Genomic DNA, 25888 nt, shown 5'->3' on the forward strand with positions numbered 1-25888 from the left:
TTTATGCTTTCTAGCACTGGTGACATACGCAAGTTCAACAGGCTTGCAAAGACGGTGCGATCGGAAGTCGCTTGGGACTCAGGCGGCAGTTCATGTTTGTTAACAGCAAAAGCCTGTATACCAAATTATTGACGCTAGAAATGTAAATGCACTGTATCAAACTCTTTCGTATATGAAAGGCCAGTGGCGTCACTCCCCACGTCGCAAGCTGCCGTCGCCGCGGCAGCTTGCGCATAGATGATCTTTACCGAGAAACGTATGCGATGAGCGCTACATGCCTCGCATTGTTATTAAGAGCGCCTTATCATAAATTATCTAGTTCGGATGATTGTTTTCTGCTTTTCTTTATTGAGATAACGCTGCTTTCTATGCTGTATGCGGGATATTCACTTTTCGCTGCAATCACTGAAGGTTTTGTTTCCGTGAGGACGACGAAGGAAACAAATTCCACAAATCCGACCTTTGAGTCATATACAGCTTTGCTGTAAAATACCTTTTTAGCGCTTAACTTTCTGTTTAAATAGTACCAGAAAATTAAATGTAATGATGATGATGGCAAATCGTAGCGGTTCGGTTGCTTCGTGTGAACGCGGGCGCCCATGTTGCTGGTGTTGCGACGTCAAGGAGCTGGGGAAAATTGCCGCGTCTGAAGCGTGCCTTAGCAAGAGAAAAAGTTCATACGTGAGCGTCTAGCCTTTCTAATTTGAGATTTAAATATACTTGAAAGGTCTAGCTCTTGCGTTTACTTTCGTTTCTCATATGTCACGCTTCTTTTATTTTCGTCTGAGCGGCAGCCGTTTAATTTTTAACACATGCTTCAAGCAAGCAATATTTTCTTGTTATTCAATTGTTGTGTTGCGAACGTTTATTGACCCGCATGAAAACGAACCTTGCTGTAGCAACGTGAATCATCTATCGGAATTTTCCACAAATATTTCTCGTAGATCTCATCCTTAAAAGAAACATGTTATATGAAAAAAATATTTTTAGTGACATCCAGAAAATCCAAAATGGCTTTATTATCTTCTTGACAATAAATAATCGGCAAAAAGAGACGCGTCGAGACGTTGTCGCATTATACCTCCCAAAAAAAACATGTAATGAAAACCTGGCCATGGTCCGAGATTTCGTATCAAAACCTTCCATGGGTGACTAACTTGCGCCCAAGCGTTATGTATAAGTACCAGAACAAGCACAGATCCAGCTGAACCTTGTGTTCGAGTGCTTCCTTCAAGGTGAATGGATAACCGAGTGGGGTATCGCTCCCCAGACCGGAGCACGTGGAGCGAAAGCTTGCTCCGCAGGACCCAGGTATCCTGGGCTCGATCCCCACCGCAACCCCTTTCCTTCTGTGTGGGCATTGTACCGGCGTGCGGTCGTGTATCACTACTGCGTGGCGCGCATTAGCTTCGGTCAGGCAAAGTTTCTCATCTACAGGAATGACACCAGACGCCCACTGGTGCTTACTAACTTCCCGATGTCTAAACAAATACACAATAGAGTTACTTATTACGCCATTGAAAAGAAGAAGAGCTAGATCCACAATGGTTCCTCGAGGATTAATTTAAGCAGTGGAATTTAAGAATTAACCAAGGGATGGTGGGCGGGTCAAGAAACCCGGTGGGGACAATTCCACTGTAATTAATTCGTACGTTCTCGCATAAATAGGAGTTTATTAGTATAAACTTGCTTAATTTTAGTTAATGGACGTCCTCACAAAAGACTTCAATCGGGAAAAGACTTGTGCCATTTATTTTTAAAAACAAGTATACAACGCATCGACTATAATAAGAAATACATCAATAACCTTTCATCCTGAAACTACGCAGTTTGTAGTGTAATTATAAGTTGTGCATTATAAGCAAACCATCAGCTCTCCATGAGCACGTAGAGAAGTGAATACAAAAATGAATGGCATGCATGAATGCATGCATGAAATAATTCATTAATTACATATTTAAGTAAGCAATTCTGTAATTAATGATTCAATTAATCATTTTCATTGTACTGTTCAATACTCCTTTTTTTTTTTCGTAGCATCCATTCAGGTCTTGAGAAATTCTTGGGAGTTGTTTCAATTAATTTTGCATCTTTCCGGTTTTATTTGTCTTGTGTGCTGGTCTCAGAACAAAGACCGTGCCCTAGGTGAGATAGTGTCTAACGAGCCTTCATGAGAGTCGTCTGCTAGCGAAATATTGGTAGTCTGAAATCAGTTGTATTACTTACTCGTTTATCTACGGGTAAGCAAGAATAATTAGAAACCATTCGAAGCAATTTATATCTTAGCTTTCACAGAAGACTCCGGGATCATTGAAAACCTGCATTTCTGGAGGAAAAATAAAAGATTAGATGAATAAGGAATTACGAATTCTAGGTAACATCCGTGTACCTCAAGTGAGATTGTACCTCGAAAATAATCTGATTTAATGAATTCACTGCTCGAGATCAAAATTTATGAAGTAGCTACGCTAGAAACGAGACAATTAAATCAACGTTTTATTATTTTTTAGGCTGACCAGACGATCTTCCTCGAATTGCGCATGCACCGCGATATAAACGCCACATCATGTTGATTTGTTTCTTAAATTGCAATTTTTGTTAATATTTGAACAGTGTCACAACAGAAACTGGTTCCAAAGTACGACAGCCCCTGTGTGGTAAAAACATGTGACTTTGAATGTTTTTCTTTACAAAACAGTAATTGTAAACATTACTTCAAAAATAACCAAATGTATATAGTACGGACACCCTAGAGGTAAATCACACTTCAGTTAAAATCTAAAACGCCATAATTAACACAAGACGTACACAAACAGAACTCCGAAAGTTTTTTTCATGAGGTATAAATTTCAAGGAACCCCACAATTTCGACCAAATAAACAAACAACAAAACAAAACAAAAACGCAAGACCGACCCTTTACCACAAAGTTACTCGTTATAGTCATTGGTTAATACCTTATACCGATAACTCCTAATACAATACAGCTCGGTGCGCAAAGCCTGCCTGAACACAGGTCAGGCAAATCGGCGTCTCGCAAATTTCTACGCCAAACTTATCGGATTAAGGGAAGGGGATCTTCAGCGCCACTCGAACCCCTCTCGGTCTTAGCCTTGGTTTTCTTTTTCTTTCTTCTTTTTTCGTTTTTTTCTTTTTATCGTTCACCTTATTTTTACGATCCTATTCTTTATGTCAAATGGCGGCAGCCCGAGAGAGAGAGAAAAAAACTTTGAGCGCTCGCTTCCCGAGCGAGCGCTCGCATTGCGCAAGAAAGCGAGTGAGAACAAAAATATAAAGAAAAAAAAAGAGCTCGGCGGTACGCACCTCGCACACACAAGTAAGCAGGGGTGGAGTAGTAGCACTTACTTGTGTGCGGGCATAGAACGTTCTCCGCGAACAAAAAGCCAGTTGGTGGCAAATGTGCGGCTGAAGAAGTTAACCCGAGGTGAAATCGTCGTAAAGTACGTATTTTGTTTGAGACTCGTCCATCGTTTGAAACTGTGAATGCCGATGCTTTAGAATGTTCTAAAGGAAATTTCTTCTCCGTATGCGGAAAGATGGGGTTCGCTTTTCAGAAAGTGTCTGATTCTTCAGGGTCTGGTTAGGCCTGTGCTTCGGTTTTAGAATTTCGCCCAAACCCTCAGGTGCTATAGCGAGGGGGAAGGGCCAAGTTAATTGGATGTATAATTTTTGAACGTTCAACTCGAGACCTTTATGGTTTTTTCTTGACGTGCTTGTGTTACAAAGTGGAGTGCCTGTAAATTGTTGTGACACGTTGGCAGTTGAATCGAGGTATTGAGCGAGATATAGCGCGTAAATTACAGTCTTCAGCGGCACATTTTCTCTTCGTTTGTAACTATTTTAGCCGCTCAGACTAAAAGATTAGTGGCGGTATCATCTGTACCCTCCTCTACACTTTGATGTCTCATTTTTTGGTGACAATAACGCAGAAAATTAATCCTATCTCCATGTTTTTATGCGACTATTTTTTTTTTCTTTTTAGCTTTTTGGGGATTCATATATTTTTTTTTCCTTCTCCTCAATTTTCGAGTCTGTCGCGAGTGATTTTGTTATGGGACTTGAGGATATGCATGATTATGTCAAGACGTTAGAGATAAAGTTACTGACTTGTCAAGTCGAAGTGTGGAGCCGAGGTTAAGGATTTAAACTCATCCTCCTTATATCTCTCGGGTTTAAACTCATATCGGTGTAGCGCTCATACAGTGCAGTCTCCTTAATAGTTGTGATGTCTGTTGAATTACACCCATTAATTGCCGTGATACGATATTTCTTGCTTGGGCCAAAGGGATATATAGGTTGCGTAAAATCCGACACCTTTGCTGTTTGTTGCTGGAATGGTGTTGTTGTTATTGTTGTTGTTGTTGTTGTTTTTATGTATTCTAAACAAAGGGCAGAGATTTTAAGCAAACCTTGTCGGTAAATAATCTTCAGTATTTGGGTTAATAATAAAACGTAACTTCGGTACTGCTTGAAAAGGACACCGGTGAACATCACATCTATTAGAAAGATACACAAAATGGTGTACGTGTAACATACCTTTCAACTGCTTTAAAGGAAACTCTTATTCTTCATTTTTATTATTATTTAATATTTATTATTTGTATTTATTATTTATTAATTATTCATTGTGGTCCGGTAGAGCCATTAGGAATCATCCCGGGGAGCGAACAGTCATAAAATAAAACGACTCCGAATTTGCAGCACATGTAACCTCAGAAAGCATGCATATTCCATTCCTTAACGGTCTTGACAAAAACTGAATTTTTACCCAATTCCGTTTTGATGCCGTGCTCATGTATTTTATGAAATTGCTGATTTCGTACTCTATGGTGCATGCATACCGGACAATGAATTATAGAAGTTTATGTATAGACACTTTAAACGCATTTTTTCCATCAGAGTCAAAATCCATTCCATCGCAGTCTTTGTTATGTAATTTTTCTTAGTTTCTATTTTATTACTGGCTTGATTAGTTTTCAATATTTTTTTCTGGCGTGTAATTTTCTTGCGGTTAAACGTTAAGCGAGAAACATATGAACAACGTACTACGCGCATTTCACTTAAAGTATGTCTGCATTTGTTGGTGCTTGTTTTGCGTAAAAGGAATCCCAACCCACATAATTAAGTAGTGAATGCATAAGCAAACAGTCGTGCACAGAACCAAGCTGAAATGTAGCAGTTGGAAGATGACAAAGAATGTGTCTGGCTACTTTTCTTATCGCATATCGTTCGAATGACAGCATTATCATAATAGATTTCTACATTTATATCAACTCTATGGTACTTAACCTAAAATACGATAATAAAACGGCGCCGAATGGTTTATCAAATTAGTTCTGTGTTTTCCACCAATCATTGACCAATGTGACATTTTGGGTGCACGTTTTTTTGTTTGTTTTTTTAGAGAAAATAAGCAGCTCGAAAACAGTATGTTGCATTTTATTCAACTGACCATTGTCAAGTCTACGAAACTATATTTTTATTGCTAAGACAGGAAGGAAAGGACTGGACAAACAGCAGTGTGTATATTCAGTCCTTTCCTTCGTGTGCTTTTTTTTTCGTGTTGAGCTGACCCGTGTGCTAACAGTGTGTACCAACTAGCTCAACTAAAACCCGTAACTATATATATTTCTTATTATTATTATTTTTTTATTGTAGGCGCTTTGCAGCGTCTGTGCATTGGCGCCGCTATGACCGACCTTCAATTTTTCTTTCCTCTTTTTACGTGTTGGTTCACTTCATCATGACCACAGCAGGGCAGGTTATCGCCATTTTATATTCTACCGAGTCCTTCTCTCGAGCATTGGAATTTGAGGAGGCTCGTCAATGCCCTCTTCACTGGCTGGGCATCTCTGTAGAAGACAAAAGAAGGTCAGCAATGGCGGCTGTAATCTGGCGCGTGTGCAAAGCGTCTATAGGTTTCGCTTTGTGCAGGTAGTTCTCGCCATTTTGTTGACAAACATCGCCATTCAGAGCCGGGTTTCTAACAAAATCATTCAATGAATGAACTCGAACTTTACCGCATTCAGTAGACTTACTCGAGGAATAGATCGGCATTCTCTTTGAAGAAAGCATGTGGGTCCTCTTTCCCGCGAAGTACGTGGATAACTAATCAGTGCTATCGTCAAAACAATGGAGATATTTAAGGAACATATATAACGCTTTACAATTTTAGTTTTACAGGTCATCTTATATTCTGTTGTATGTGTGAATGGTACGGTTCCGTTGAAGTGTTTCGGTCGGGGTCCCTCCACGGGTTGCTAGTTTTGTCTTGTGGCTTAGTAGTGTTCGGAACCAAAGTTCATAGTAATTGGGTCAAGTTTAGGTTAAAAAAAATTATTTAGATATATATATATTTTTTTTTTTTTGTTGGGTGTGTGTGTGTGTGTGGGGGGGGGGGGGGGGTTGTTGATGAACTCGGGAGGTAGGCAAAAAAGCTTTGGATGAAATAGATTTTGTAGCTGAGTTTCCAACACTGTACGTCCACTTCCTTCTGTCCGTTCCACTTTGTCTTCAAGTTTCTTTCCCCAGTCTCAGAATTTAAACATCGCAACTAATACGGACCAGCGCACCTGCACTTCGACCGTTTTTCATAGATAACGTCTGCACGCGAAAACGCTATCTGCTCAAATCGCATTTCTACGGTGAGTTGTCTTCTCAACCTCGATATTAGCTACTTTCTTTTTTCTTTTACGCCGAACGCGATTTCAGGTCGTTACTGTGTTCAGCGGGAAAATATACGCGATTCTTGTTCATAAGTAGCTGCTCAGGTAAATATATGGTAACAAATAAATACTGTAAAAAAGGTAGTTACTAGAGCCATGTTGATTTAACCTGAAACTGGGGTAGAGAAGAAGCATCAAAACGTAGAAGGGACAGAAAATAGACAGGACGACGTCTCAAAAGACGTCGTCCTGTCTATTTTCGGTCAGAAGGGAGGTCGATGCCTCCCTTCTGACCGCCCCGACACCTTGCGGTACACTGTTACGTCACAGTGCACTGGCGAGAACTTTGAATTCGGCCTCCTATTTCTATTTTTATAAAAAAAACTACGCGACTCTTTAGTGAAACAATTTTTTTTGTAATGTCCTGACATGCCATTTCACCGCCTAGTATGAAAAAAAAATTTTTTTTTTTGGCGTGTCAGAGGTTTTTTAAACGAATATACTATGTGCGAAGATCAACCCTCCCGTTCCGTCTACAGTTTAAGACAGTAGAGAGTTTCGGGCAGTGTTGCTCGAAACGGCGTTCGTGGAACGCTTTCCTTTTACGAGGAACGAAGGAACACCGCCGTTTAATTTTGCATCGGTGGAACTGGAACGGGAACTGATTACATTTTTACTGGAACGGGAAAAGGAACGGCGTTCCTTGTTTTCGACCATTGGGGTGATTCGTATTTTATTTCTAAGTGCGAAATTCTAAAAGTATAAAAATAATATCTGTCCGAAGAGCAGGATCTCGTTAACGTTTTGGTTACTTATATTAGGGTTCATTTTGTTTGGTACTCGCTTGGCAATCGCTTTGTGCATGAGAGCTATTGGACATCGACTCTTTTTTCAGTGCCCGAGACTGCGGTACAAAAGGCAAAACTTTTAGCAGAAGGAAAAAACACAGAAAGAGGGTTGTTTCAACCTTAGCTACTTACTTTGCTTCCAAAAATACTGATACACCCAGAAATCTAAGGAGGACTACAGCCATCACTGAACTTTCGAAAAGAGAGCTACCGTTACAACGAAAGAACTGGTTACCAGACATCGAACACACCCTTGTATCCGGAACTTCGCTCAATTAAGAAATACACAAAGTTTAACCTTTATTCCTTCTCCCCTTGTCCCCCACCTTCAAACTGAACAACGAATCCAACCTTCACGAAGCAGGACTTGTATTTGCGAGAGTGACCTTTCGAAAGCCCTACCCTCTTCTTCACTTGCTCGTCCTGCGGACTGCAACATCGAGAAGCAACTGTTGTTGAGTTCGAAAAAGGGACTTTGTTAGATTGAAACGCGTGAGTTCGTTGTAAAACGCTGGTGCAATGTGAAGTAACAGTACATTTGGCTCGCTTGAATTGTCCACCACAAACATGACTATGACTAAAAGCTGCGATTTTTAAAGGTGAATATATCAAGAAATTAAACCCTGCTTCCGCTTGTTTTCTTCTCCTTGTACTCTTCCACCATGACATTGAAATTCGTATGTTCCCAATTAATAGGATAGATAAATAAATCAAAGTTTTCCTCGACTTAAATATGATAATCAGCAAAATACAAATGTAACCTATGTGTAACGATTCGTTCCATTTGTTTTAACTGCAATGGGAACGAGTTCGTTTTTCACAAATGGAACTTGTAACCAAAACGCGTTCCAAAAATCAGAAAAACAAAAAACAAGCAACAATCTTTCGTTCGTTTCTGTGAGGAACGTGTACAACACTGGTTTTAGGGAACCGTCTTTGCACGTTCGATACGGTACAATGGGCCTTCCGGTACGAACTACGCATATGCTTCCGCATAGGACTCCCACATCTGCAGTCCGTGCCGTAGGTCCCATCGTTCGGCATCGCACGTGCAAAAACGGTTTCCTAAAACTTTATATTTACCGCATTCCAAATTCTGAGAATGTGGTTGAGCGTCAAGTGTTTCACTTTCCTTAAATCAAAGTACAGGCCAAGTATAAGACGATTGGCAACAGAAAAAATGTTCGTCGTCCGCCGTCCCGAGATTGTTTTATTCTTCCTGTCGCCAATCAATGTTGCCAACTCGCTCTTCAGGTAATATAGGCCGATACCCTTTAGAATTTTTTGCAGCTAAAATGAATAAACAAAAATGTATCGAAGTACGTTTTTAAACAAAATAATTTACGATATTTTTTTTCAGCTCAACAGTGATGTTGTTACTTTGGTACACAGTTTATTTTGCGACAAAGGGTTTCCTTATGACGAAACGTTGACCAGTACCACCGTTCATAGATAATGCATCTTAACAATTCACGATTATTTTTGAGCAAAAAAAAACAAACAAACAAGCAGCATTTTGGTTTTGATTGCGGAAATACAAGTTCTACGGTCGGCTCTTATCTTAGGTCGGCTCTTATCTTAACCGATTGAGGTTTCTTGGCTCAGAGCAAGATGGGAAAGGTAAACAACTTAAGGTGAACGGAGCGGCGTCGAAGTGAACGCCGTGTTCAATGCTGGCACGACAGGAGTATCCATCGCAACGTTTCGGTAGAATTGTCGAGACAACTGCTGGACGGGACCTCAACAGCAATTCAATTCCCCCGCTAAATTTAGCGGGAAAATTGACGTCACGTGGCCTCAACACTGGGGAATTGTAGTAGACCGTTTCCGCAGCCCGCTAAGCACCCGGATAGCGCTGCGTAATCCGCCACAAGACCTTGAACTATGCAGATAAGGCTGGTGGCGCGCATGCGCAGCTGCTGCGTTTTCTTCAGGGATACCGTAGCAGAGGAAAAAAACGGTCTACTACAATTCCCTACTAATTCAATTCCCCGCTAAATTTAACGTGGAATTGAATTATTGTTGTGGCGTCAATTTGTCATCTAAATTATGCGGGGAAACTGTGGGACGAGGGGAGGGTACGGAGGAGGAGAAAAGAAGAAGGAGGAGGAGGAAGGAAGAGGAGAAAGACGAGGGGAGAGGAGGAGGAGGAAGAAAAGACGAGGAGTAGGGGAGGAGGAAAGAGGAGGAGGAGGAAAGGAGGGGAGGGCGAGGAGCAAAGGAGGAGGGAAGGAGGACTGGAAGGGAGGAGGGCGAGGGGCATACCCTCCCCTTCGTACCCTTTCCTCCCCCTCCTCAAGAGCTGCGCTCTAATTTTGAGTTACAGATATTTGTAAACGTCTTTCATTTTTTTAGAGCGGAGGTCAGCCTCCCGTTTCCGTCTTGAGCGGCGTCACCGTCGGTGTAACCGCACGTTGCATTATGGGACGTTTCCCAAAATGACGTCACGAGCAACGTCACGTGTGGCGTCATGAAAATCACGAGTGACGTCACGAAAGTGACGTCATGAGTAGCGTCATTTGTAACCGCGCGTTGCATTATGGAACGTTTAACATAATGACGTAACGTATGATGTCACGAGGGTTACCAGCGACGTCACTAAGATCACTAGTGGAGGTCACGACCTTCCCAGTGAAGGTCACTTGAAGGTCACGACCTTCACGAAGCTTTCACGAGGGCCACTAGGGTCATGAGTGATGTAGCGCGGGAGGAAGAAGGTGAGGAGGAGGGGGGGGAGAGCGGAAAAGAAAGGGAGAGGAGGAGGGGAGGGTATGGAGAAGGAGGAGGGCATACCCTTCCCTTCGTATCATCCCTTCCTCCTCCTCAAGAGCTGCGCTCTAATTCGGCATTACAGGGAGCTGTAAACGTTTTTCATTTTTGTTTGTATTTTTGTACCTTCATAAACACAGCTTTACAATAACAAATGGCGAGTGCAGCAAACGTACGTTCTAGATCGGCTTATTTTACGTCAATTAATTTTTTAGCTTTCATAAAGCCATATAATCATAAACAAGTACTGCAAACATAAAAAAAATCTGAATTCTTCGTAATCTGAAAGTAAATTGTGTGTATGTTTTATTGAGTTTTATCGCTAGTGTCCGTGATGTGATGTGCATATTTTAGTCAGGCTGTAGTTTCTTCTTTTCTTTTTTTTTTTCCAGTACAACTTGGAGATATTTAATGCCTAGTCATTCTCCCACTTAAACTCAAATGAATGTCACCGAAGCTCTCCAAAGCTAACTAGACGGTATAACAAAGTAGAGGTCAAGGCGCACGAACTTCCTCCTCCCGTTCACCTCTATTCCATCAAAAACAGGCGGCAGAAACACGACTACTTTACTTTCAAACGATTTCAAACGATTCTAAAGGCTTGATTTCCATCATGTGACCACTCAAATAACAAAAAAAAAGCGAAAGGATTGTTCAGTGACGATGGCAATCTCAATCGTTTTACCAAACCAGTGTAAACTTACAACGTTTCTGCGTTAAAAAAAAAAAATTGTTTTCATCTAAGAGAGTTTAAAAAAAGCACATGCGTTTTCTTTCGTTTTTTTTTTGTTTTTTTTTACAGCTTGAAAACATCACAACGCGATATTGTGCATTGTTCGTTCTTTTTTACCCTAGACAGCGAAAACGGCTACATGAACAGTAGACGGAAAAAATAGGCTCGTATTTTGTAAGCCTCAAGTGTAACTTCTTTGTTCTGGTAGCTCATCCCAACTTCACCGAAAACATGTCGTGGCAGAGCCTTAAAAAAGCAAAAGGATTCCTTAGCAGAGTGTTTCAATTGTTGTTTTAAAGCAAAACGGGTAGAACCTAAGGGAGAGGAGGGGATGACAATGCGCGGAGACATCGGAGCGCCAAGCTCTGGTTGAAAAATAGACGCAAAGCTAGCTGCATTTGTCTCCACCCGCTCTTCTAACGCGTTCGAAAGCGTTTCAGAGTGAAGCGAGACAAATGCAGCTAGCCTTGCCGTCTATCCACTAATCACTCCAACGAGGACTCGGCGTTCCGACGTTACCGCGCTCTCGCATCTCCTCCTCTCTCTTAGTTTCTACACGTATAGACCAACACGTGGCCCTGACGTCACGCAGCTGTGGTGGCGCTGTCGACGACACTGCGCATGCGCGGACGCTTCACTCCTTCCAAATTTGGTTTCTGCGCACGCGCAGTGCCCACACCTGGTGTGGGCAAACGTGGGCTTGTTTGTAAACAGCGTGTCGGTCTATAGCATTATATGGGTACCCAGCGAGAGCCCTGCTTGCTTGTGTCGGTGTCGGTCGCAGCGCAGCAAGGCCATGAGAAAGAATGCCAGCGACGGAACGCAGCTGTTGGTTTGACGGCCATAGCGCGCACGACCAATGGCGTGGCGCCACGTGACGTGCAAGCCAGAAACAGGGGGAGGGGTGGGGGACGGGCGGAGAGGTTACCTGCGAGTGAGTCTTGAATTGTCGAGTATATAAGGCAGCAGCTAGCAATCTACGGGGTAGTGATTTCTATGTTGTGCATGATTTGTTCCCTCCGTATTTTCTCTTTCTGTGCACGTAAAAACTGCACGTAAACATGTTGCTCGTAAGATAACGTTGTTAGAGTACGGCTAAGATCGCCAGCATTCTGTTTTTAGAATGTTCACCGGCGTCCTAAGGGTGTTGCAGTTATCACTTTAGGGTGTAGCCCTGGGACAAGCTGATTTACGCCTTTAAGAGTGTGACATTTTTTTAGTGAAAAAAGGCTCATTAATCAATTGCTTTCCGATATGTTTTACCATCTAGAAAGAAAGCCAAATTACAATTGCTCATATTTACTCGAGGAAAACAGAAATCGTCATTGCACGCGCCTCACACTGCAGGAGAGTTTCGCACGTCGAAAGAAAGAAATGTTATGGGTCTGCTTCACTTTCTCTTCGCGTCTCTCTTCTGACTCTTCCGTTTGTCCAGGGAGGCTTTTCCAAAACCTGCATACGCCCACGGGCGCACACGGATACGCATGTCGCAAAACACACGCATACACACACACATACACATACACACACACAAACACACATGTACAGTCGGCCAATTTTTTAGTAATATCACGCGAGCGTCGACAGCCGGGACGGCCAGTGCCGCGCCGCGGAAGAATGCGGCGTCACGGGAGAGATTAAGCGCGTGCGCACAAAACCCTTTCTGGTGGGAGCGTCGTCTGCTAGGCTATTCCGTTGGTCGCACACAGCCCCTGCTCCATAGCAGAGGAGGGCAGGGCGCTTGCAATGTCGAAGTGCATCGCCGATACGTTCCTCCTCTTGGAAGAGAGAAAAAAGATTCGCGCCCCGGCTGGACGTGCTCCGCATGGGCTCCGCTTCCACCTGGTTATAGCTTTGTATCATCGCAACCACACCAGTCGAATTGATACCAAAGTGTTCCTAACGTCACCAGGACCACATCGGTGCCAACAAGTTCGCCCATCGATACCGGGTACGTGAATCACCACCGAATTATGACCAGTTACGCCGGCACTCTTCGCTAAGCCTAACGTCGCCTTCGCTTGGCGAGGCGACCGCCGGCTTGACGTCAGCCCTTAGCGACAGAGGCAGCAACCACCTGCGCACGTGCGGTTCGCTCCACTCAACGCACCGACATGAGCGCCTCCCAACCAGCTGCCGACGCGGGAACTTCAAACTCTCCGCCGCCGCCTACCACCAACTCGCCGCCGCAGCAGCTCCCAACTTCTCCGACTAACACCGCCATTCTAGTCACGCCAACGCGTGTCGAATACATGGTTGAAGGGGACGAAATCGATCCCGACATCCTACGTGAACCTGGATGGAAGACAATTCGCTCCCGCATCGCAGCAACAACCGCTACTTCAGCCACCACCACACCCGCTGCTGAACCCACCAAGCCCCAACAAAAACGCCGACAACATCGCAAGAAACCTACCACCCCCCCAGAAGACCCGCTCCCCCCGATGACTTCAAGGTTGTCATTCGTCCTCAGGGCGGTCTGGACCTCAGCACAACCAATGCAGCCCAGCTAGCCGACTGCATCTTCCACCAAGCCAAGATAACAGACTTTGCTCAAGACCAAGTACGCATAAACACCCGTTCAAACTTCATCCTAGTAAGTACCCCCGATGAACGCAGAGCCCAACAATACATGGACCTCAATGCAATCACTTGGAACGCTACCCACTACCCCGTCCAAAGCCACATACCCCCACCCAGCACCACCACGCCAGGAGCAATATTCCAGATCCCAGCTGAAGACTCCGTACCACTAATCATGGAAAGCCTCACGCGTCATAACCCCACCATAACAGTCCTCGACGCCCGTCGCATCAAAGACACGGGCATCGTGCAAGTCCTCTTTTTGGGGCCGCATGTACCCTTCTGGGTGCGGTACCGTGCGGTTATTCTTCGTTGCTACCCCTACAAGAGGAAAACCGAAGCATGCATGGCCTGTTGGTCAAATGGACACAGGCGAGACGTCTGCCCCAAACCCTCACCGAAACCCCACTGCACAATTTGTGGTACACCGGGCCCCACACCAAATCACCCATGCCAGCCTCGCTGCATCCTCTGTGGACAAGATCACCTGACAGGTGCAGCGGGATGCCCTAAACGCTTCCAGCCTCGCCGCACCCTACCGAAAACCCTACCCAACATACCCCCCTTCACCCCCGAGACCGGACCTGACCGCAACACCACGACCTTCACCACGCCCGGACTCACCTACAGCCAAGCCGCTCAGGGCCAGGTGCGCGCAGCTCTGCTCCCAAATCCCCCAATTCACCCACCCCCACCCCCGCCCTCCACATGGCAAAACGAAATGCGCCAAATGCGCCAGGAAATGCAGCAACTGCGTAACACTATCACCCTCCTTCGCGCAGACAATGAGCGTCTACAAGCGGAAAACCGTCTCCTTAAACAGCAACTCCAAACCTCCCACAACCCTCCAGCCCCGTCACCCGATCAGCTAACCACCTGCCCCCCGAATAAGAAACGGGCACTGCCCCCCAATACTGACCCTCCCCCCACATCCTCAGGCAACGCAGAAATAGCCACCCTACGCGCCGAAATAGAAACGGCTTTCGATAACCACCGCCAACACACCTCTGCCCAAATCAATGCAATCCAGGAATCGGTACATTCCCTACATCAAGAAGTCCTACAATGGATGCACCTTGCCGCCCCAGCTACCACACCCTTACCTATAACCCACGAAAATGACCCGGACCTCTAACACACAATACATCTGGCAATGGAACTGCCGCGGTTTTCGAACTAAAAGAGCCAACCTCCAAGCACACATTGCATCCATACCCAACCCCCCCATTCTCATAGCACTACAGGAAACATACCACTCACCCAAGCTCAAAGACTATGCATCTCACTCCCCATCGGATTTCCCCCAGATAGCCACCCTTGTACATCGCAATATTGCCACCCAGCACGTAACTTTCGCCTCACCGATCCCACATATACTCACCGCACTCCACCTTCCCAAATCCCTTGTCACACGCCTGCATGTTCTTAATATCTATTGCCCCCCTAAATCCAAACACATATCCTTCAAATACATCTTCCAGCAGGCACTCGCTTTCACTAAACGTGACCCTCTCCTAATTGTAAGTGACTTCAACGCCCCTAACATAGAGTGGGGCTACTCTTATACCACACGCAAAGGCCGCCTACTCTCTGAACTCACCCATTCCCTGAACCTCACCCTTCACACCGACCCTTCCTCCCCCACACGCATTGGCAACAGCGCCCAGCGCGATACCACTCCCGACCTCACCTTTAGCACCGGACGACTCACCCTTCACACATCCACAACACCACACACACTTGGCAGCGATCACTACATCATCAGCACGTGTCTTACCCTCAAAGGCATCTCCACAAGCCCCCCACTTCCACCACCAACACACACAGATTGGGATCTATTCCGTACCGAATGCCCACTCCCACCCACCACCACCTGTGATTCCGACCTAGAACAATGGACGACCCACCTTCTCTCAGCTAAACAGATTGCAACCAAAACTATCGATCCTCCTCCCCCAGCGGAATATGTAGATACCCACCTCCGTAACCTCTGGGAGGCCTACACCAGCCTAGAGCAGCGCTGGCGGAAACATAAACACCGACGCAACCTTCGCCTCAAACTACAAACTCTCCGCACTAAGATCGAGACGCACGCACTCACATTAGCCAGGAACAACTGGAACAATATTTGCGACGAAATGCGAGGCCAGCTCTCCACTAAGAAGGTTTGGCACATCCTCCGTGCCCTACTCGACCCGCGCACTACTAAGACGCAATCTCGCCACCAAACCACACAAATTATAGCGGAAACTCAGCTCTCACCCACCGCCCTATGCGACACCCTCCGCTCCATATACATTCCACGTCCATCATCACACCCTGTTGGTCCACCACAATACACTGGCAACCCCAACCCAGAGCTTGACGCCCCCGTCACCTTTGCAGAACTACAAGCGGCGGTGCAAGCCCTCAAACGCAACACCACACCAGGACATGACAACATCACAAACACCCTCTTACGTCACCTCAATGAGGAGGTCCTAGAACACCTTGTACAGCTCTTCAACCAACATTGGCTTAACCACACCCTTCCCTCCACCTGGAAACACTCTGACATCACCCTTATCCCCAAACCTGGAAAAACACCCTCCATACACAACCTTCGCCCCATCTCACTCACCTCCTGTCTCGGCAAACTTCTCGAACACGTCCTGCAGAATCGCGTCAATGCGCACCTTGAATACACACAAACCTACCCACCTAATATGATCGGCTTTCGACCAAACTTATCCACGCAAGACGCCCTTATACAGTACCATCATGATTTCCACCAACACCCCCCGCAACGAGATCACACCTCTATACTCTCATTAGACCTCCAAAAAGCCTTTGACAATATCTCACACCATAGCATCCTTCAGGCAATCTCATCCCAAAACCTAGGCCTACACTTCTACCACTATATCTATAACTTTCTCGCAAAACGTACCGCTACCATCCGTTTCGGCCATGTCCAGTCTGATTCTTTCCACATGCCAGACCGCGGAACGCCACAAGGAGCGGTCCTCTCGCCCATGCTCTTTAACCTCACCCTAATCCCACTTGCCCGTACTCTCCTCACTATCCCCACACTACGCAGCACACTGTACGCAGATAACATTGCCCTTTGGGTCCACTCTGGCTCCGACCAACACATTGAAGCAACACTTCAACATAGCCTCAACCAAGTCCTACATCACATCGAACCTTTGGAGCTCCAATGCTCCCCACACAAATCCGCTCTTCTTACCTTTACGCCGCCTCGTCACAAACCCCTCCAAAAAAACCCCATCCAACTTTTTATACACTCTGACCCAATACCACACACACAACGAGTTCGACTTTTAGGCCTCACCCTCACACACAACAGATCACCCGCACCCACCCTCCAATACGTAAAGAAATATGTTACCCAAACCTCACACCTCATTAGAAGGATCGCCACTAAACACCACGGCATCAAGGAACAGGACCGCCTCCGACTCGTCCACAGTTTTCTACTCAACCGTATCCTATATCAGCTACCCTACCTTAACCTTACACCCACCCAACTCGACTCCCTTGATGCGCTCCTCAGGAAGACATATAGACATGCTCTCCTACTCCCCCCTCACGCCCCAACGCACCGCCTGCTCGACCTCGGCATACACAACACAATACGCGAACACCTAGACGCCCACCACATGTCCCAACTCACCCGCCTCGCATCCTCACCCACAGGGCACTACATTCTTAACACTATAAACATACTCCCCCCCACCATCCCAATCCCCCCACTCCCCATTCCACCGCGCATACGTAACCGCATTCGAGTCCACCCAATCCCTCGCCACATGCACCCAACTTTCCATAAAGCCCGGCGACTAGCACGAGCCAACATCCACGCCAAACTATACCCACCATCACCATGCACACTATACACTGATGCCACACCCTACCCTCACAAACCTGCACACTGTGTAGCTGTTCTCGGCCAACATCCACCACCAAACGTCACGGCGGCCACCATCCTCACTACAAACACAACCACGGCGGAGGAAGCGGCCATTGCCCTTGCGCTCGCCCAGAGCCCCACCCCCCAATTCGTCCTATCTGATTCTCAGCAGGCCATCCGCAATTTTATTCGCGGCAATATCTCCCCCATGGCCTTCCAAATTCTCACCAACAACCCTCCATTCGACACCGTGACCCTGCTGTGGACACCAGCCCACACAGGCGTAGGCGCTAATGAGATGGTGCACGATCGTGCTCGCGAACTTATCGACCGAGCCGCCATTTCAACTGCGCCTACACGCGATGTCCCTGCAGGCAAGCCTACCTCCCTCCTGCAATACAGGGATATTACCCTACACTACCGCCTCCTCCGCCGCCAATACCCACCTCCGCACCCCCACCTCTCCCAAGAGGCAGCACACATGCTGCGCCTCTTACAAACACACACTTTCCCCCACCGAACACAACTAATACACACTCACCCACACCTCTTTACCAGACCCGCCTGTCCTGCCTGCGGGGCATTCGACACTCATTACCATTCCCTTTGCGAATGCCCCGCAGACCCATACCCCCCTCTTCCCTCCCCTCACCTCTGGGAGCAGATGTTGCGCAACCCGGAGGAGTCAGCCCAAGTCCTGACCACCTCCCGGGCCCTGGCGATCGCGGCGGCCCTCTGGGCCTCCGCCACCCCCAATACCTGATCCCGGAAGAATAATAAAGTTTCCTCCTCCTCTTGGAATGCGTTCACAATCCTATTGACGTTAGTCTGTGTAACCCCGACTGTTGTTGCTATATCCCTTTGCGTCATGTCGCGCATCGAAATTCTTACAACACGTCCCCGTGTTTCTGTGGGCACTCGAGGAGGCATAATAATGTGCGCGCGCCCGCGGGTCAAAGAGAAGTGTGATTACTAGGCTACATAGGCTAGATAACAACAGCAACAACGCAGTTCATAAAAAAAAAATACAGCAAGCGGAAACTTTGTTTATACTCAGTTTCACTTTGTGTTGTACCGCAGCCGACTCTACGAGCCATTTTGGCCAGTCCATCGCTAAAATGTTTCACATGGCTTTCCTGTTGGGCACAACTGCACGTGGAAGCACGATGTCACGTGGCAGGGCGACAGCGCTGGCTTGATTTTGATGGCTTGTAGCATTGGCTGTAGTATAGACGCTTTCAGCGCGCGCCAGATTGAGACGCCATTGCTGACCTTCTCTTGTCTTATCGAGATGCCGAGCCACTGAAACGGGCGTTGACGAGTCTCCACAAGGGCCTATGCATAGGGAGAAGGACACAGTAACACTTAGAATTGCAATAACCTGTCCTGCTGTGGTAATGATGAAGTAGAGCAAACGAAATAAGAGGGAACAAAAACTGAAGGTCAGTTATGGCGGCGCCCATGCCCAGCTGCCTGAAAGCGTCTATATAGTTTAATGCATCGTTGCATTCAGCTTGTCACGTCATCGTATTGTTCTTTTTTTGGTTCTGACAAAGTAAACGCAAACAAAAAATAAAAGAATAAAAAAAAATTAAACGAGATGACGCGCAGTTTCTTTCACGCCTGAGCAGTATCACGGTATCACGCAAACAAGCGCTGTTCATATCTTTGCTTTAAGGCGGTCAGCTATGCCAGTAGATAAGGAACAGGGGCTGGGGCTGTGTGCGGTCAACAGAATAGCCTAGCAGACAACGCTCGCACCGGAGAGAGCTTTGTGCGCACGCGCCTAATCTCTCCCGTGACCCCGCATTTCTCCGCGGCACAGCGCTGGCCGTCCAGGCGGTCGACGCTCGCGTGATATTATGAAAAAATTGGGCGACTTTACATACTATGCTTACACACACACACATGCACAAACGCGTGCTCACACACGCAGATCTGCGCGCGCACACACCCACACGGGCACATGCACAAAGGACAGACACGCGCACACACATAGACATATTCAGCCAAAGACACACGCACAAGCACACACGTGCATGCACAGGAACACACACACACACCTGCACACAGACACGCGCGCACACACAAGCAGGCTCACATACACGCAAAGAAGCACAGAAACGCATACGCACAGACAAACCCGCACACATACACAAGTGGACAAATCTACACACAGTCTCTCACACATACACTTGGAGACTTTCTTATCGCGTTCCGTCCCTTCCCACCGCATCCCACAGACGCCCAGGGGCGAAGGACCCTGGTCGATTCCTTCGGAGCAAGAGCTTGCTGCCAGCTCTTGTTCGGGATCGTGATGAATTGGGTCGGGCCCTGTCGGCTCCAATGGAACCGAACCAGGCGTACACTGCGTCTTGACAGCGGTTGGCCCCCGAGGTGCCAACGCGCGGGGAAACGCTTGAGGAGACGCTGAACAATAGCTGCCTCGGGGCTACACACCAGAGACCCTGGCGCTTTCTTTTTTTCTGCCAATCTTGAAAAACTAACGTTGAAGCGAGCGCTCGCGCCAGCCAAAGTGAACATTTAACATGTTCGGCCTGCACACTCCGCTTATCGATGTGGTAAAAGCTGTTATTTCTTATTTTTTGAGGGGAGGGGGGTTGGGGGAGGGGGGGGGGGGGTCTGTTTCTCGCAGACTTGCCGACATTTTTCTTGTCTTTAGGTAGAGCCTTTTCTTTTCAGACGCGACTCTGCATCTTGGCGTCTTGGGAATAAATCTTCGCTTTAAAGGAAAGGCGTAGCTCTAACTTTCAGGCTTCGTTTTTTGCTCGTGTTTTTGCTTGAATGTGTTGTTGGTGGCTAGTTTGAAGTGTTTGCTCTTTGCTTTGGGGCATGCTCAAAATAGCGTAGGCATTCTAACTGGCCTGTGATGAACGTTGGATCTCGAGGACAAGGTGCATGAGACTAGGCGCAAGAACAGATTTGTAACAGTATATTTCTTATAATGTTTTAATGGCACATGAGCTGATCATACTGAATAGATGTTTACTTCTTTTATTTTTTTAAAGTATTGAATTATTTTTTGCGTGTATCAAATAAAATATACCGTATTACGATCTTATGATACATATTCCCTGAGTGTAAAAGTTGTCTAGCCATTAAAACCATTGAAACGGACGAAAGAAAAAAAAATGCGTCTGGAAACCCTGTAATTTCTCTCGGTGTAACATAATGGGCATCATTACTTGTGTGCGCCCTCTTTAAAGAAGCTCTCAATCGTCATGAGTGCAAGGTAAAATAAAAAAAAATACATCTCGTAGTAACGAAGTAAAAACGATGTTTCTCGAAGAGTGCGTAAAAACAAAAAGGCTCCTACTTAGGGCTCTCTCGGAATCCCGCAAGCTGAATATCATGCCTCGGTTGTGTCCTCGTATAGTCGAGCCGCTTTCATCGCGAGTTGTATGCAAACGAATGCCATGTGTACTCTGATGTCGACCCTTTTGTGCTCGCATGCGACGATGCGTGTCAGCGCGCCGACGTTTGTGGAGTGACGTCCTCGCTCTGTTTGCCCGCAGGATCTGCCTGCAGTCATCCCGAAGACATCCCGGCGACCAAGAGCGAAGTGCACGGGGCCCGGACTTCCTGCTGGACGCACCTCTCCGGCAGCGGGCGGCAGCGGCCTACAGCGTCGACGACGACTCGGCATCCCCGGCGGCAGCAGCGCACGACGACGAAGGATCATCGAGGCATCGAGGGTTCTCGGAGACCCGGGCCCACGGCCGGGGACGATGCCCGTGAGCGGCGCGGAGCCCCGGCCTGGGCCGCGCGTTCCTGAAGGGTCATGAGCAACGGAACGGCGGCCAACCTAAGCTGGCTCGACAGCGTAGCGGCCAACGGGTCAGTCGACGGCAGCAACGGGACCGCCGAGGGCTGGCCCGAAGAGGACGACCCGTGGGACGGGTCGCCCTACCCGAGCCGCTACTCCAGGCTGAGCTTTGTGGTGACCGCCTTCGTGGTGACCTGCATCATGATCCTCATCGTAGTGGGCAACATGCTGGTGTGTATCGCCATCGCGACTGAGAAGACCCTGAAGACGATCCAGAACTGGTTCATCGCCTCCCTGGCAGTGTCCGACTTTCTGATCGGCCTCATCATCATGCCTTTCTCACTTGCCAAGGAGCTGATGGGCTACTGGATCTTCGGCTCGCTGTGGTGCGACATCCACGCGGCGCTGGACGTGCTCATCTGCACGGCGTCCATCAACAACCTGTGCCTCATCAGCCTGGACCGGTACTGGTCGGTCACACACGCTGTCGAGTACCTCAAGAAGCGGACCGCCTCGCGCGCCATGGCCATGATCTGCTTCGTGTGGCTCCTCTCGGCGCTTATTTCGCTGCCGCCGCTCGTGGGCTGGAAGAAGTCACAGCAGGCGTCCGAGTTCCCCCAGTGCTCCGTGTCCGAGGACGTGGGCTACGTCCTCTACTCGGCCATGGGATCTTTCTACGTCCCAGCCGTCGTCATGGTGTTTGTGTACATCCGGATATTCCTCGCGGCTCGCTCGCGCGCGCGCAGGCACGTCAAGAAGCAGGCCCGGCACGTCCCGGAGCTCACCAACGACCCCGGGCGTGACAAATCCACCACCACGACCACGACGTGCACCAGCTTCAGCAACCCGAGCCCGCCGGACTCCTCGGCGGCGCACAAGATGAACGGCGGCGGCGCGCAGCAGCGCAGGGGCCTCCTCTTGCCCAGCGCCGCGCCGCAGATCATCATCGAGACGCCCGAAGAGCCCACGTCGCCCCCGCTGCGCCGCCTGGAGGGACTCGCGCCCGCGGCCTGCAAGGACCGCGAGCGGGAGGCCGACCAAACGCCGGGTTCGGGATCTGCCCCGGACGACGCGCCGGGCTTGCTGAGCGCGCCGTCGCGCATCGTGCGCTATCCGTACGGCTCCACGCTGTCCCTCGCAGAGAGGGACGAGGACAGCGAACTGTGCGAGTCTTCCAACGCCGCCGCCGAGGGCGACTCCTCGGGTGGGAGCGGGCCCGGGCGCCCGCCCAACAGGCCGGGCTCCAAGCGGAGGCCCCAGCCCCCTACGGGACTCACGTACGCGGTGGCCGCGCGGCACAGCCCGTCGGACGCCGAGCGCCACAAGCGAAAGCTGGCCAAGGCTCGCGAGCGCCGGGCCACCATGATCCTCGGTCTCATCATGGCCGCCTTCATCCTGGCCTGGCTGCCGTTCTTCCTCATGTACGTGCTGGGTGCCCTCTGTAAGCGCTGCCAGATCAGTGACACGGTGTTCGCGGTGGCCTTCTGGCTCGGCTACTGCAATTCGGCAGTCAACCCCATCATCTACACCATCTTCAACAGGGACTTCCGCAAGGCCTTCAGAAAGATCCTCTTCAAGTGATCCTGCGCCGCCGCCGTCTCGCCGAGCTATGTCTTCCAGGCGCTTGCAGACCTCCCGCACGGGCACCGGTCGCGGATGCAAGTGCCTCGCGCGGCCACCCCGTACAGAGTTCCGCGTCGCCGCCGCACCCTCCCGCGGCCCGGGCGTTCCCTCCGGCCTGCTGCGCAACATCACCCGTTGAAGGATCCAACGGTCCAATGTTCGGGGCCCAACCGACGCGCGCCCGGGGTATCCTCTACGTTCCTCCGCCTTTTCTACGCAACCGCTGACTCTGGAGAGCCGACGCACCGCTCTTGCGAACAATGTGCACTGGGTCACGACGCAGGGACTAGCCGCTTGGGGCCTGCTCTCTTCACCTCCTTGACTCACAACTCGCACGGGGCTCCCGTTGGGGGCATTACGTGCGGGACCTCGAAAACGCAAGTTCGAGGATCCTTCGACTCGGTTTCATTGCTCTTGTTGTTGTTGTTGTTGGTGTCGTTTCGTGCTTGGCGCAGCCGAAACGACGCGAAGAACGTGTTACTAGTATACTCAATTTTCTGTTTCCGCACCTGGAGAAGACGGACGCAGAGGAACGCTTCGACCGCAAAGCGAAACGCAAACTCTCAGTACACACTAGTTCTGATTTCGTTCCCTTGTTATTTTGTTTCAAAGCACAAGGTCTAGCGTGTAGGCACGAAGTGGTGTATATGCTGTATCGTCCCGATTCCATGTCAGTCGTCGTTGCCAAGTACGTTTTTTATACTCTGTCCTGTTTCTTTCCTTCTAAGTTTTCTCTTCTTCTATGCCAATGTGCGTCATGTTAGCGCTTCCATCCGAAGCAACGGCATATATACTTCAGAAAACCAACCAGAGGCGAAGGAAAGGACACACAAAAAACGCCTGTTTTGTAGTCGCGTATGTACATAGTCGCAGTTCTTGAGGACACATCAGAAACGTCCGACGAATGTCCGCCAAAAACAATACCGGAAAACTCCCGATACCGTCACGAACACTTCTCAACAACGTCTCAGGATACATCATAAAAACATGGTTCAGAAGAACCCTATGTCAGTCCGCAAGAACTTTAAAAAGCCCCAAATACAAGCACTGCATCTATTAGCCAGTTTTGGCAATATCGAACACTTGCACCCACATTTTGAGTATCGGCAAAAAGTTAAGATATATGAAAAAGACCAGGGGTCTCTGTTGCACGAATTGCAGCTTTGAGTTAAAACATTTTACCCTGTGCATGCAGTGCACACGGCCATTCCATTTGATAATTTTATAAATATTCCAGATACTCAAATATTTACATTATTAAAACAGGAAATGTTTTTAACAAAAACAATCTCCAATTATTTTTTTATAGAAGCGACATGGAAACTTATCATACAAGATACAAGGGTCCATGAGCGTCTATTAATTGCATCGATGTCTCAAGGTCGTCTCCGAAGCAGCTGTTGCGATAACATCAAAAAGTATCGGTCAACATCACACCCCATCGGACTATTTGATGTGTTGTAATTGAAACCCGCTATCTCTCGTCAGCGCGTTTCGTAAATATAGACGAATCAAGTAAGATATTCAAGAATCCAGGTTCGTACATTACAAAGGTCAAAAAGTTGTCGAGGTAAAGATGGTTTTCGAACTTGTCAACGACGGTCTTGAAACAGAATGAAAACCATTCCCTTACTCTCCTTAAAATATATCGATGCATTACAAGAGATGCTCCAACTCACATACGTGTATCTTTCGTCCCAAGTTTAACACATTCATAAAGGTGTTGATGGTATTTTTTAGAAGACTGGGGTTCTAATCAAATCGCAATAGTAGTCCAAAATCACGCGGCTAAAGCAGCTTTCCCTCCGCGAGGGAAAGTTATCTCAAAAAACGCACGAGGCGCACTCTCATTATTATCGGCAGTAACGTCCTGAGGAGGTCCCGTGAACGTCCCGCAAGTTTTCCGGTATTTTTTTTTTCTTACAAGCCACGAGCGCACGTGTACCTGTACCCCAGTCTATCGGCTTCGGGAGCATTCCACCCCCGGAGTAACGTCTTTTGGGAAGGTCTTGGGAGAATCTTTAGAAATTTTCCCAGTCGCCTTCACTCACAGAGCCACGCGTTCTACGTTGGCGCAAACCCCGCCGCGTCGTTTTGTAAGATCCGGCACGCCACCCCATCGGTACCCACACAGTCCGCACGCGCCAAACACTCCACGCGCATACATACACGCAAACACACAAACATCTCAATGTGGCACATCCTTTCCAGCGTTCTTTCGCGGTTGCACCGGAAACGTGTGACTGTAGACTACACTTCCCGGATAGTCGAAGCGTTTTAGCGTGTTCAAACAAGAAAACCAATCCCAATTTTTTTTTTTCTTTTCTAAAGCTAAACGTGTGTTTTTTTTTTGTTTTTTTTTTTAAGTTTTATTTTACGATAAAATTGTTATGTAGCAGCGTTACGCTCCAGAGTTACACGGAGACACATAATCTCGTCAGGACAGGCGACGTCACAGAGTAACGTCACGAAGTCACGTGGCCTCATGACATCACACGATGTTAACACAAACACAGAACGTGCTCAGCTCATTCGCAACGCATTCGGTGCGTTCCCGAGTCTATCAAATAAAATAAAAAAAATGCTTGAATTTTTTTCTCGTTTTTTTTTTTTTTTTTTTTTTTTCCGGTTGCACAGTGTGTAGTTGAACATTGGATAAGTTTCGAGAACCCTAAGGTATTTTTAATTGGAACCTAACTTTGATCTTTTTTCTAATCGCAACACTGCACGGTTGAGAGACTGACAGACGTGACGTTCTGTGGTATTGGCGGCGCTATTCGAATTTTTTCTCTTTTTTTCTTATTGTGAACTAAACTTAAAAAAGAGCTCCGGCGGTTTTCTTTCCTTTTTTTTTTGGCTATTTAATCTAAACGAATCCCGGACGAAAGCTCACCGGACGGAAGCTCACCGGACAAAAGCTCGCCCATTTTTTCACAGACCCGGACAA

At 47.7% G+C, this 25888-nt stretch overlaps 2 protein-coding genes across 2 annotated transcripts; both read left to right on the forward strand.

Moving 5' to 3' along the window:
* Positions 1–17415: 17415 nt before the first annotated feature.
* On the forward strand, positions 17416–20293 carry LOC120842915. Its single transcript, XM_040214128.2, has 2 exons — positions 17416–18187; positions 20235–20293. The coding sequence occupies exons 1-2, from the start codon at positions 17431–17433 to the stop codon at positions 20291–20293; spliced, it is 816 nt and encodes a 271-aa protein (XP_040070062.2). The 5' UTR covers positions 17416–17430.
* A 785-nt stretch (positions 20294–21078) lies between these two features.
* LOC8053229 (alpha-2 adrenergic receptor) lies at positions 21079–25525 on the forward strand. The gene has a single exon (XM_029975668.3). The coding sequence runs from the start codon at positions 21334–21336 to the stop codon at positions 22897–22899; it is 1566 nt and encodes a 521-aa protein (XP_029831528.1). The 5' UTR covers positions 21079–21333; the 3' UTR covers positions 22900–25525.
* Positions 25526–25888: the final 363 nt, after the last annotated feature.

The sequence above is a fragment of the Ixodes scapularis genome, unplaced genomic scaffold, assembly GCF_016920785.2.
Source record: "Ixodes scapularis isolate PalLabHiFi unplaced genomic scaffold, ASM1692078v2 PGA_scaffold7__128_contigs__length_106722199, whole genome shotgun sequence".
Classification (NCBI taxonomy): domain Eukaryota; kingdom Metazoa; phylum Arthropoda; class Arachnida; order Ixodida; family Ixodidae; genus Ixodes; species Ixodes scapularis.